The sequence below is a fragment of the Pongo abelii genome, chromosome 5, assembly GCF_028885655.2.
Source record: "Pongo abelii isolate AG06213 chromosome 5, NHGRI_mPonAbe1-v2.0_pri, whole genome shotgun sequence".
In the NCBI taxonomy this organism is placed as follows: Eukaryota; Metazoa; Chordata; class Mammalia; order Primates; family Hominidae; genus Pongo; species Pongo abelii.
In genome coordinates this window covers 148843456-148857563 of record NC_071990.2, presented here as the reverse complement: position 1 = coordinate 148857563, position 14108 = coordinate 148843456, and the positions used below count along the sequence as shown (strand labels likewise).

The following is a 14108-nucleotide window of genomic DNA, read 5'->3' as shown; positions in this document are numbered from 1 at the left end:
TTTAGTGATCGTTTCCTCTGGGAAGCCTTCTGTGACCTACCAAATGTAAGTCAATACCCTTCCTATGTGCTCCAATAACACTTTGTACTTTTTTTTTTAATTCGAAGGATCACCACACAATATAATAATGGACTTTTCCTTATTTGAATTATTGTGCAGTCTGTAAAACCGGTATATCTGGGCAAGGATTCGTTTTTATCTTGTTTACCACAATACCTCTAACATAACACACAGGGCCAGGTATGTTATAAATACTTCTTATGAAATGCATCTATTTGAGAATGGAATGCATGTTCCTGCCTCACAAACTATGTACACTGCCCACCATGTGCCACAGTGTACCCCCAGGCCCCACCTCAGTATTTTCCAAATCTCAGTATGAGATTTCCTCTGCTTAAAACCTCCTCCCCTTTCATTCAATAAGCAATCATCTACTAATATTTTAAGTCTAAATTCAGTGTTGCTTCCTGGTTAAGTCTACCCAGTTCCTCTAGACAAATTAAGATGCTCCTTTTCTTAAGCTAGTACCATGCATTTTCATCTATATGTCTCTAATATCTAATACACTTCCTAATACATAGTAGACACACAATAAATATTTGTTCAATAATTAGAAAAATGATTAGTCTATATCTGTTTGGGTAATCTGGGGATATAAACAAAATTTGGGCAGAATCAGTAATTTTAATAGGACAAATTTAGAAGATTTCAGAGTACAGGGGCAGCTGGAGGGGCTAGCTATCAAAACTAACAAAATAAGTTTCCCTACTTTAGTAAAGAATACAGTCAATTTTTCTAACCTTATCTCTTCTTTTCTAGGCAATCTGAGATACATACACCTTTTGGAAAAAAATGGTATTTGTTTCCTCTCTCTTTTCCCAGTCTTTTCAAATATCTTGGACATGTGATACAGCATTTGAGAATAAGGAAAGAGAAGAAAAAGAATAAAATGTAAGGGTTGATGTACACTGCAAACAGCATTGCACTGCTTAGGACCTAAGTAACCTGAGTTCTAGTATTAAATCTGCCACTTAATAGCCATATAACTTTAAGGAAATAATTTTATCTATCCAGACCTTAATAACTTAAGAGGGTTAAACTTTAACCTCTCTAGCCAGCTCTAGTATTCTAAGGATATTAGAAATATGTGACAACAGGTTAGAGTTTTAGGCCCATAATCTTCTAGTTTTTCAATTCCTTTCTCTACAAAAGCAAGAGAATAATAAATATTTAAAAATAGAAAACTAAAGATAGAGTACTTAATTAAAATTGGAAATTCTTCAATGCTTATTCCTACCAGAATCTTTTATAACCCATAGAGATGTTAATTAGCTTACATACTAATGACTAATTCCATCTAATTTTTCTCTTTGAAAAAGCATTAGTGTGTATGTGGAATATGAATACATTTCTCTACAACATATATAACCAACCTATATCTAGAAAGAAAGCTTAGCGTAACAGAGAGTACTCCTGGGTTGAAATTAAAGAAATTGGTCTTCAAATCTCAGATCTGCCAAAGTCTAGCTCTGTATCTATGGAACACATAATGTCACCAAGTCTCTGCTTTATAATTTGTAAAGTAAGGAAAATTTCTACTTTACAATTTGTTGAAAAGATCAAATGAAATCGTGTATATAAAGTGGCCAGCACAGTGCTTGACACATAGAATTAAATAAATGGTAGCTATTCCTATCATAAGTCTAACCTATCTGATGTCTAACCTTCCTTGACTAAGACCTTCACTTAATGTGGCAGTATCCACCTCTAAGGTTAGCATTGAAGGAACTTGCCCTATCACCTTACATCATTTTTCAATGACAAAATGTCTAAGAGTTCTTTGCAAACAGGAAAGAGTCTAAAAGAAACCAAAGTTTAGATAATATAGTTTATTCTAGCACCCTAATATTTTTTAAATTTTAGACATATATATATAACTTATTTACTCCATCCTCATTATTTATGAAATGAATTATATATATAATTCGTATAATTGTATATTGAGTAGTTGGTATTTTTATTATAAGTTAGATGCTATGGAAAATAGGAACCTGTATAAATATTACCTTTGTGCTCAAGGAGTCTTTCAAATTCAGGGGAGCTGAGATACGCACACATTTCTAATACAAAGCATTATGTGATAAATACCATAAAATTTCATAACTAAAGTACTAATAAATGTGAAAGAAAGAAAAAGCATTTTCTGTCAGGATTATCAGGGAAGAAATCACAAACGAAAAATATTTAATCTGGGCCTTAAAGTGTGGGTAGGAATTCAGCAGAGAGATGGAAAGAGAATTCCAAACAGAAGGACTCACATAAACAAAGGTATGGAAACATCAAAGAGCAGTTCCTAACTGAAAATATAACTATTTGCTTCAGCACAACATTCAGGTAAAGATATCCTGAAAAATAAGGAAACCTAGGACTATATTTCAAGAGAAACCGATTTTATTTGTTAGATACTACAGACCCACTGAAAGCTTTGAAACAGTAGAACGCTAAGATTAAAATGGCACTCTAAGCCAGGCACAGTGGCTTGTGCTTATAATTCCAGCAGTTTGGGATTACAAGGCAGGAGGATCACTTGAGCCCAGGTGTTCAAGACCAGCTTGGGCAACATAGTGAGACTTTTAGGAAAATTAAAAAATTTAAAAAAAAGAAAGAAAGAAAAAGAAAAGCAAAAGGCACAGGAAGAATTAAAATGACTTGATGACCAATTAGAGGTGGAAAGGAAGTTTTGAATTCTCGTACCATGCCTCCCATTGAAAGGCTTGGCTTTTAAATAAGTATCTTGTATAAAAAGAAGATAAAGTAAGGATCTAAGTTACTTTATACTTGCTTTATGTAAAGTTCCTTTCAAAGCATACAATGCTATAATTATGACCTAACTCCAAACGATCTAATTATCCTTTGGTTTACCCAATGGCAAACTAAGAGAACACTGTTAAACAATATATCAGCTCAACCTCTCCCACAATTGAGGAAATGAAAAACCTGGTTAAACTCCTGCACGAAATCCAGAGGTTTCACTTTACTGATTTCTGATAGCAATAAACTTCCTGGTATTTACTTAGCTTAAGATCATAAAATTATATAGGTAGAAAAATATCATTATTAAATAGAACTACCTGAAAGACTGGTTTGAAATAGAAAATAAATATTCATCCAAAAATATTTATTATTTTAAAAGATTTAAATAAGCTAAATTAACAATAGCTAGATACTGATTATATGAAACTGGTTTCAGAGTATTAAAAATTAAATAACATTAAAAAACTCTACATTATTAATTAGAATTATTTATGACAAAAAATTTTAGGGAAGATGAGATATCAGGACAACTATAACATAAGGCAATCTGTGATTAGTGCTAAAAAATTGTACAAAGTGTTCAAAAGAAGCCAAAAACCAAAAGAAAACTTTTTACCAGGATTAACAGAAAATCAGGGAAAACAGTCTGAATAAGCCAAATATAAATTAATAACCTGTAATTATATGCATTAAGTTTGACTTATGTTTTAAGGTATTTTTTTGTCCTTTAAAATTGTAAATGATTCTAATTCTTTCATTTGTTCTTCATAATTAATAATAAGCATTAAGTGTATATGATACACAACCTTCAATGGTAATCTCAATTTGCAATAAATGTGATCCTGAAATAGTATGTTCATTGAAAAATACTAAAATTTGTGCATTTAATATATAATTTTTTACAAAAAATTCTACCTTTCCCTCGTCCATTGGATTATCACTTATATGGACCACAGGTCCTGGGTGAGATTTAGATGACCTAAAAAAGAAAAAGTTAGTAAGATTTTCTCTTCAATTAAAAATTTTAATATGGCCACATATTTCATTCCAATAAAAATAAATAGAAAATAAGTTATATTTATAAGGAAAGAAAGGATTTCAGCAAGAGATAAATAATAGGCATATAGTTCTAACATGGATCAAAATAGGGATCAGGGAAGAAGTGGTGACTCATACAAATAAGCAAAATTCACAATGAAGTACACTTTCTGCATAGGAAAGAATCTTCAATTTAGTCAAAGATTTGAGCACAGGAAATCTTTTGTCAAGGTAGAATTCTCAAAATTACTATTTTTGAATAATGCAGCACCTATCTTATTTTACCCAATTCTAGCCTCCAATTTAGGCATCCCATTTAGTTTCAATAGAAATAGAAAAACATTCTATTAAGAAAAAAAGTAATGCCACCTATATCTGCTCAGAGAAAAAGAAGTTCTACAAATAAGAATATGGTTGAACTGATGCCTATAGAGTAAAAATAAGCATACCCCTAATGCAGAAACTCCCAAGTTTGACAGATCACTCCATTTCATGAGAGCCATCTGTGAAACTATACAGACACCTGCACTAGGCCTACCTACTAGATGTCATGATCAATTCAAAGAAAGACCATGAAAACCCACACTACCAAAGGACTGATATATGATAATAACATTCTTGCTACAGGAAGAAAAACCAGGATTAATACACTATTACAGCTATACTAACACATGACTTAAGAGATATGTCACAGAATTATCCTTATCTCAAAAAGAGGTAAATATCGTGGAATGCAACAATACAAGACTATTTGCTTAAAAACAAAAAGAAACATTCAAAAGGGTCTTGCCGATATCCTTAAACTTTGATTTTTATGTCCCAGAAATGTAAGAAAAAACTTGTAGAAAGAGATAAGATAGAAAAAATTTAAGACACAGTGAAGAGTTAGCACTAAAGATCCTTAGGGCCCTATAGTTTAACCTAGTTTTTGTTACTAATATTAGTAAATGAAAACAATCATTATTTATCAAATTTATCAAAAATTAAGTAAAAATTTATCAAAATTAAGTAAAATCAAACAAAATTAATTTGATAATATATTAACTTTAGCAAACATTATATTTGATGATTATTAAAACATATCAAGTAGTAGTTTAAATCAGTGTTTTCCAAACATTGGTGGCAACTCACTTGTGGGTCATGACCATCATTTGAAAGAAAAATAATTAGAAGATAAAAGAACAGAAAAAATTAGAGTGATTTTCATTAGTAGGAATGACTGTTTCCTTAAACTAGTGTTACAGTGTACACAAATGTAAATATATACATATGTAATGTGCATATATCTCTATATACATATCCATAATTTAAATTTACAAATTGCCACGTCAAAAGAATACTCATAAAAAACTAATAAATCTGTACTTAATATTAAGAACATCTGTCACATATTTAATTCCATACAGATTTACTGATGGGCTATGATGTAATGGTATTATTATACATAGAACTGATGCTTTCAGATACAAAATATTTGTTCAAACTCACAGTTCAATGGCTTTATTCCACATAATGACGTAGCCTGAGAGTGTGAAGGACTCCACATTGACAATATGTATATTACCTCGTTCAGTGCCCACATAGAGCCACTTACTCTGGAAAGGCAGATGGCAAAATGTAACCCTGCAAGAGAAAAATATACTCAAAAAAGAAATTTGAAAAATGGCAAATTTTACTGATTGCATTAGAGGGTTGATTACGATATATAATTCAGGAACAGCAAAACTGGTATACAATCATCAGATTTATCTATTCATTGTGACTAATATTTAATTATGCTAATTCAGCCTATACATCAAACATAAGGCCTTACAGCAAATAGATAGCATGGCATGATCGAAGATGAGTTCTGAAGTTAGAATGTGTTTCAAATCCAGCTGTCCTCCACTAACTGTGTAACCTTGGGCATACCACAAATTTACCCTTTAGGCCATAAGCTATGATTTCAACATCTGCATCACCCCTGAGTACTACTGTGTTTCTCAGGCATTACTAATCCATCTCAGTACCTGTGGTTACTACTCTTCCCAGGCAAAATGCACCTCCTCGATATTTTTCTTCTCTCCAAAGATTCAATTCAAATACCACTTGCATTTAAACTGATGTGATACTTTTGTATCTCTATCAGGCTTGCCTTATATGATTGTCAAGGTCCATCTTTCTCATTAACTTGTGGGCCTTTTGAAGGACTGAGATCCCCTGTACTCAGCCTTAGACAATATTTCTGAAATATATTTGAACTATTTCTTCCTATGTTCTGATGATATGGCAGGCCTTCATTAACAAATTACAATAATTTACATGCATTTGCTAAAATTTATCACTCTGACAACTGCAGACAGCTTTCATACTGGCTCATTTAATTTCAAGGTAAAGAATGAATACCATCTTGTCCTGTTTTTTTCTCTAGTCCTTTTCATAGCACTTATTTTTAGTTAAAAAAAAAGGTATCTTGTGAAAATCTATAATGCTTATTTTTTTCCTACAGACCCCCCATTTCGTCTCTCAGAATAGACTTTACTATTTAAATAAATAGCACTTAAAATAACACAAATGATAATAATGACTGCCAGACTGTCAATACTAACATTAGGCACTCGGCAAAGCATACAGAATATTTTATATTTCCATTAACACACAATTTTATTACAGAGATTTTCAAGAGGAAAACACTTATCAAATAAATACACACGCAACTCATTCTCATTCTTTCTTAGAGGTAATGTTCAGTTAGATAATTACTTAAGCTTCATCTACTTGTAATTTCTGTTGAGTGTTTTATATGATCACGTTCTCTTTCTAAAGAATTTATGTAAGTTTAACCAAGTATAGACATGTCTACTGTATAAACAAAATGATTTGATAGTACTTTGTTACTCACAAGGCTCACTTTCTCAATATTAGCTACCATCCTAAGATTTTTTTTTCCTCAATCAACTATAAAACTAACTTACATGACTGAGGTATTTTAAGTAACACTATGTTTTCCAGAAGTGAGAAGAACAAAATATTTAGTATTTAATACATTAACAAGAAACTTAAACATCACTTAACTAGTTTGGCACCAACACTTTAATAAGGTCTCTAGAATGACTCACATATTTTTTAAAAAATATATAAATAACGGGAGTGTATTTGTACAATGCACCACCAAACTTAAAAATTACTCTGCTCTATAACTACCGTCATCATTTAAGTAAACTGAGAAGAGAGAAAAGTTTAATGTTTTTTAAATTACAATGAACTCAGGAATTTCTTAACTGGCAAATTGTCATGGCTCTGAACATGTAGGAACAGGAAGAGTGAAAAAACTAAACTTCCAGTTGCAACCAAACAAAATAATACCATGCCAGTGATATTAGAATCCTTACCTTATGGAGGGTTTAAATGATAAAATAATTAAAGAATATGAAAGATTTTATATAATAATAAATTAAAAAATATATTGACTACTTAAAAGGAGTAATGTGTTAGACCACTTAAAATTATGTGTTATGGGCTGGGCGCGGTGGCTCACGCCTGTAATCCCAGCACTTTGGGAGGCTGAGGCAGGCAGATCACGATGTCAGGAGATCGATACCATCCTGGCTAACACGGTGAAACCCTGTCTCTACTAAAAAATACAAAGATTAGCCAGGCGAGGTGGTGGGCGCCTGTAGTTCCAGCTACTCAGGAGGCTGAGGCAGGAGAATGGCACGAACCTGGGAGGCAGAGCCTGCAGTGAGCCGAGATCCAGCCACTGCACTCCAGCCTGGGTGACAGAGCAAGACTCTGTCTCAACAAAAACAAAAAACAAAAAACTATGTGTTATGCGTGTGCATGTTTGCACACAGAGAGAGACAGACAAGACAGAAAGGTATTGTTATTTAATAATTTTAAGAAAGTAATCCACAAGAAATCTTTTTTTAAGGAAATGTTTGAGTCACATGCAACAGAAATCAAACATTTTTTAGTGAAAGTAGTCATGAAACAAATGGCACTGAACAGCTCTGAGACAAACAGATTTCAAACGTAGAAGATTTCAGATTACATTCCCCTCCCACACTGACTCTAGGATTGATCGTGTGGTTTGCATGGGCCAATGAATTATTAGCAGTTGTGCCACAGGCATAGTTTGAAAAGTACTTGCAAGGAAGAGGGGCTTGGTCTCTTTTTTAATGCTTTCAGAACCCAAGTGCCATGTGATGAAGCCCAGACTAGCCTGTTGGAGACCCTGGCCTGGCCCATAGCCAGAACCAACCACCAGACATATGAGTAAGGCAAGCTAGATCATCCAACCTAGTCATGCAGCCAGATAACTACAGTTGTGTAAGTGACTTCAGGGGAAGGCCACTCCTGCTGAACCAATCCAGGTTGCTGACCCAACAGAACTATGAGCCAACAAAATGGCTGTTATTTTAGCCTCTAAGTTTGCGGATGTTCTTCTATGCAGAAATAGAAAATTGACCTATTACTAATAAAATAAACCAACTAAAATAAAGCTATAAAAACATATAGGAAAACAAATTCTTATAGTTCTAGAGTTAAGAAGACCCAAACAAAACTTTTCAGGAATGCAAACAGGGTATGTTTCATGAAGCTGAAATACTGCCTTGGATCAAAATCAACTCTTCACTTGTTTTTCTTAAAGATTAATTTTTAATTTTATGGTGATATAGATCATAAATGATAATAAATAACAATGACTCATATTTTTACGTACATTTTTTACTATATCTAGAGACCAAGTTAAGTTTTGTAGTGCTGGTGTCTATGTTGTAATTTTATGTTGTAAAACATAAAATTATACTGAAAATAGTAACATTTAGTAATATATATAGTTGAAACCCACATGAGAAACACTAAAACTTAGGAAACACTAATAAGGTTATTTATTTGAATATTATAAGAACAGCATATTAAATTGAGACTGAAAAGTTACCTTAAAATGGAAAAGCTGAACTAAGAGAAAAGAAAATGATTGAAACAATGTAACAGAAATACACAGATAATGAAGTTGAATCCCCTCACTATGCCACTAAATACAACTTGTATTCTAAATCCCTATACCGCACATGACTTAAACATATCTCACAAATAGTGTTACCGGGAACATGACAGTTCTGTCTTTGCTTAAGGAATTTAAAATATGTATAATGTTAAGTACTAGGGAGTAACACATACATCCTATTTGCTATAATATTTAGCTGTGACAGCAGCCTGTTAAATATTATGTAGTCAAGCACCAAATTTGGAAGATTTTATTATTACCAATTTTCTTTGACAGAAGAATATGTACAGCTTCCTAAGTAATGTTGAAATTAACCATTAGATTAACCCAACATAATAGAAAATGTCATCACATTTATATTCTCAGCAAATATCATAATATCTTACACCTAATGAGTATTCAGTAAGTCTTTATTAAATGAGCAAGTAAACTATACAAAATATGGGAACCTATTATAGTAATTAATAAAACAATCAGATATTCCCAGTGTACTCCCTCTCCATCCTTACGGCCTGAGCCTAATTTAAACCATTATCATTGATCGTCAAATCCATTCTAAACTGCCACAAGAGTTATCTTTTCGAAGCCAAGAAAGTTCACATTATCTACTTGAAAGACTCTAATAGCTTCCTCCCTTCTACCATAATGCTTCTTAAACCATATTTAGTGAAACCATATTTAGTGACATTTTGTGGTACCTATATCTGGGAAAAAAGGGTAGAGATACACAGTGTGCAGGATTTGGTCTATTGGTACTCAGTATCAAAGTGCTGGGATTACAGGATTTGTACTTCCTCCCATATGCCCTTCTATACTGCAGATACTGGAAAACTAAAACATACTTCTCCTTTCAGCCTTTAAGGTTCTAGATGATATTACATTTCTACTAATTGGATGTGTTTGAAATGTGTAGGCAGAAGTGAGGCAGAGACTATCTTTCTGTTGCTATCTCTGCTGACAAGGATGTTTACAGAGATCTGAACAGTAGAAGACACTTATGGAGCAGCAGCAGTGGGGACCAAACACAGTGTTCCAAGTCTGCTCATGAGCTTCATGTGGTGAGAGGTGGTAATCATAAAAGCAGCCCTGTTTCCTATTCCCTGCATTGAAGCTATGGCAATATGTTCTAAAACTCAGTAAGTCTGTACCCTTCCAAACTTTTTTTTAAACAGCTAGGTTCTTATGTTAAATCCTCTTATGTGTAAAATATCTGCAGTGGTTTCTGTTCCTGCACTGAAATACAGCAAGGAAATAATCTGCAATTTATACGATAGTCTATAGTCCAAAAAATACCTGCTTATAATGTATCTTAAGATGATGTTATTAGATTAATTATTTAAAGTTGAAGAAAGGTTGAGAATCTAACTTTCTTATAATTGTACAGAAGGCCTTTTCATGGCTGGGCACAGTGGCTCACACCTGTAATTCCAGCACTGTGGGAGGCCAAGGCTGGAGGATCACTTGAGCTTAGGAGTTCAAGATGAGCCCGGGCAATATAGTGAGCACTTGTCTCTACAAGAAATGTATAGCCTGGTTTGGAGATTCATGCCTGTAGTCCCAGCTACTCAAGAGGCTGAGGCAGGAGGATTGCTTGAGCTGAGGCAGGAGGATTGCTTGAGCCTGCGAAATTGCTTGAGCAGTGAGCCATGACTGCACCACCCCTCCCTCCTTAAAAAAAAAAAAAAAAAAAAAAAAAAAAAGGAACAAAGAAAGTCTTTCGTGAAGTAGACCTTTCTTGCCTTATTTGCTCTTGACTACCCACCCAGCAATGTCTAACTACAGTTCCTTAAATATGGGAGATTGCTTCATGACTTTGTGACTCTGAACATAACGGAAAGTTCCTTTGCTCTTTGTCACCTAGGAATTTCCTAGTAATCCTGAACATCTGTTCATATTGGCTCTTTTGTAACCTTTTACCTAAAATTCACAAAACAGGATGATGCATCTTTCTTCCAGTTACCCTTTAAAATTTCACATAGAAAATTTCATTATATTCATATTACGCTTTCTACTGCGTTGTAATCTTCCATTTTATCTCCCTTAGTCAATAACAACTTCCATGTCTCTCCACAATTTATCACAGTATTTGCAATGACCAGAAACTTAAACAGGAAATAGGAAAGAAGCAGATATTATTTGGTAATTTTCTTAATTGTACCTGGTACTCTCCTGCTATGAAATAAAAATTTAAATATGCATTAATGAACACAGATTTTTAAAAATGTATTTAAAAAATGTTTATAAAATATGTTTTTTGGGACGGGCGTGGTGTCTCACACCTGTAATCCCAGCACTTTGGGAGGCTGATGCAGGCGGATCACGAGGTCAGGAGATCAAGACCATCTTGGCTAACACAGTGAAACCCTGTCTCTACTAAAAATACAAAAAAATTAGCTGGGCGTGGTGGTGGGCACCTGTAGTCCCAGCTACTGGGGAGGCTGAGGCAGGAGAATGGCGTGAACCCAGGAGGCGGAGCCTGCAGTGAGCCGAGATAGCACCACTGCACTCCAGCCTGGGTGACAAAGCGAGACTCCATCTCAAAAGAAAAAAAATATGTATTTTGAAATATATTTTAAAAAACAGCAGTCAAGAAAAAGCAATTTATAAATCTCTTGCAAGGATTTATTTGTAGTCCCATATATCTTTTCTGAGAAACTGTCATAGCTACTTTATAAAAATATTGATATCTATGTCACCCAGAAGTATAATATTGTTTCACAACATAAGCTTTAGAGATCTTTGAATGTTGTTTTATATTTGTACTGATTTACTATATTCCTTATTAATTATATCTTAATTTTTATAAAATAATTTATAACTTTTAGAAATATATCCAAATAAATCACAATATTAACATTTCTTGTGAAATGAGACCTTAGCACAACAATATTAATAACTATCAAAATAACTGAGTATCAACTTAATATCAAGTGAAACAGTGAATATTAAACAGGAAAATTGTATGTCTCAACTAAAGAAATAATTAATAACATGAAAAAACTGTTCCCTGCTGTATAAGGGATTTCTTAAAGATGTGTTTGTAATTATCTTGGGGAATGTAAGATGCCAGGGCATTTTTACATAACAAATGCTATGATAAACTGAAGTAAACTGGTATTCATCAGTGTACTGTTAAACTACACTTTTCAATGAAAAAATCTCATTCTCTTTCTTTTTTCACTTTCACATGAAATTATCCCTCTATTGTACTTTACTGGATAGGAGTATTCAAAATGTCTCACAGTCTATGGTTTATGTTTTATTATTTAAAGTTTCTCTCTCCACACACATACACATATAAACACATGACCCTATTTGTACATATATGTAAACTTACTATCTTAAATAATTTTTGTCTTATTTTACTGTTTGCCTCTCCCTCCCCCAAAATTTACTCTCTCCGTAAGTTTTATTAACAACCTGAAACATACGTTTCCACATTTTCATTTTCATAAAAAACACAAATATGATGAGAAATTTTGAGTGGGAAAAAAGAATTTTTAAAAAGGAAGATGCATAAATTTTTCTGAATCTTGTGATCCTCCAGCCTTGGACTCCTACAGTGCTGGGATCACAGGTGTGAGCCACTGTTATGTTCTCTCTTGTTCTTGTTCTTATCCATCAGTACCTGGTAGGTGGGGTTCATCTTTTAACTGTCATAAGTATACTGCACAAAACTTTCAAATTTTAATACAAAAATTGTTATCTCCCTTATTACATAGCTTGTGCTTTGCATATACTGCTAAGCACTCCTTGCCAAGGTCTTACAGATACTCCTTACATCATTTTCTTCTATGTTTTAATTTTAGTTTTTCTGTAGATGATTAAGTTAAGTATTTAACTGGCTTGCAATTTATTTTAATTGTGAGGTAGAGGCCACTTTTCCCCATTTAGCTAAGAATTGTCAGAGTGTCTTTTATTTACTGCATCCTTTTCTTGCCTGCAAAGCCACCTTTATCATATATTAAATGTGTCTCTCCCTTGATATACACGTTCCTGAACACTGTATACTGTGTTTTGGCCTATTTGCCTGCCACTTGTAATTAGTAAATTATTTTAATTTCTAGAGCTTTATAAAAATTTATGATATCAAATAAAGTAAGTCCCACCATCTCTTACTTCTTTTGCAAAATTGTCTTGACTATTCTGGGTGTTCCTTTTTTCCATATGAATTTTAAAATCAGTTTATTAAGTCCCATGAACAATTTAAAAATTTTGATTGGAACACTACTAAATACTAAAAACGCTAAATTTATAAATTAATTTGGATAGAAGTGATAATTTAAAATTTGATTATTCCTTCCTATGAAGTCATTCATCTACATTATTTTTCCTAATGCTATTTGATTTTATTTTTCAAAATAATTTTAATATTTTCACCATACAGACAGTATATATTTTTTTTATAATCTGTACATTTTTTCCTATTTCCTTACATTTACTTTCAGACTTTGCATAATTATGCTTTAAGTATATCTATTATAAGCAATTTACAGCTATATTTTGTGGAGTATCTTTTAAGTCCAATCTGCAAATCTCAAAATTTTAAACAAATTTCATACATTTACAATGATTTTCATTACTGATTAAGTTAATCCTTTCATCTTGTTTAACTGTCCCTTGTATTTCCATCGTTTTATGTCTTTTTCTGACCATTACTGATTTATTTTCATTCTTTTTTTTCATCCTCTAATGGTCCTAATGTTTTATATTTTCAATCCTTTTAATGGTTACCCTTACACTTTTAAGACACATGTTTAACTTTATAGCTTTCTACTAATGTCTAAAAGGATGAGAGGGAATGTGAGTGTCAGGCAGTTCTTTATTTTTTGAGTTCTATCAGAGATGATGATGTCATCAGAATATAATTTACAAATGTGTTTTTAAACCTAACAATTATGCCAGGAGTTACATCTTTCAATGTAAAGATATTTTAGTTTTACGAAATTTTCTTCAGTTACGACTTTGATCATTACTTCTCCTTCCACTGTTATGTTTTCTCTTGCCTTCTCCACACACACATACACACACAAACGAAAACCCCTGAAAACCCTATAATTCTGAGGCTGAAATCTCTATGCTTTGTCCTTTGTGTCTATCACTGTCTCTCTCATTATATTTATTACATCACTGTAAAGCGTTTATTCTTTTTTAATTATACTTTAAGTTCTGGGATACGTGTGCAGAATGCGCAGGTCTGCTACACAGGTATACACATGCCATGGTAGTTTGCTGCACCCATCAAACCATCATCTACATTAGGTAT

General features: G+C 32.9%; 1 protein-coding gene across 3 annotated transcripts in view; it reads right to left on the bottom strand.

Annotated features, from left to right (window-relative positions):
- The window catches only part of STXBP5 (syntaxin binding protein 5), a 184983-nt gene that overhangs the window by 119441 nt on the left and 51434 nt on the right, over nt 1–14108 (bottom strand). For all 3 annotated transcript variants that reach the window (XM_024248132.3, XM_054558276.2, XM_024248133.3), the window contains exons 5-6: nt 5341–5475; nt 3730–3793 (exon numbers count right to left, since the gene is read on the bottom strand). In XM_024248132.3, coding sequence (XP_024103900.2) covers nt 3730–3793; nt 5341–5475 — 199 coding nt within the window. The remainder of the gene's footprint in view (nt 1–3729; nt 3794–5340; nt 5476–14108) is intronic.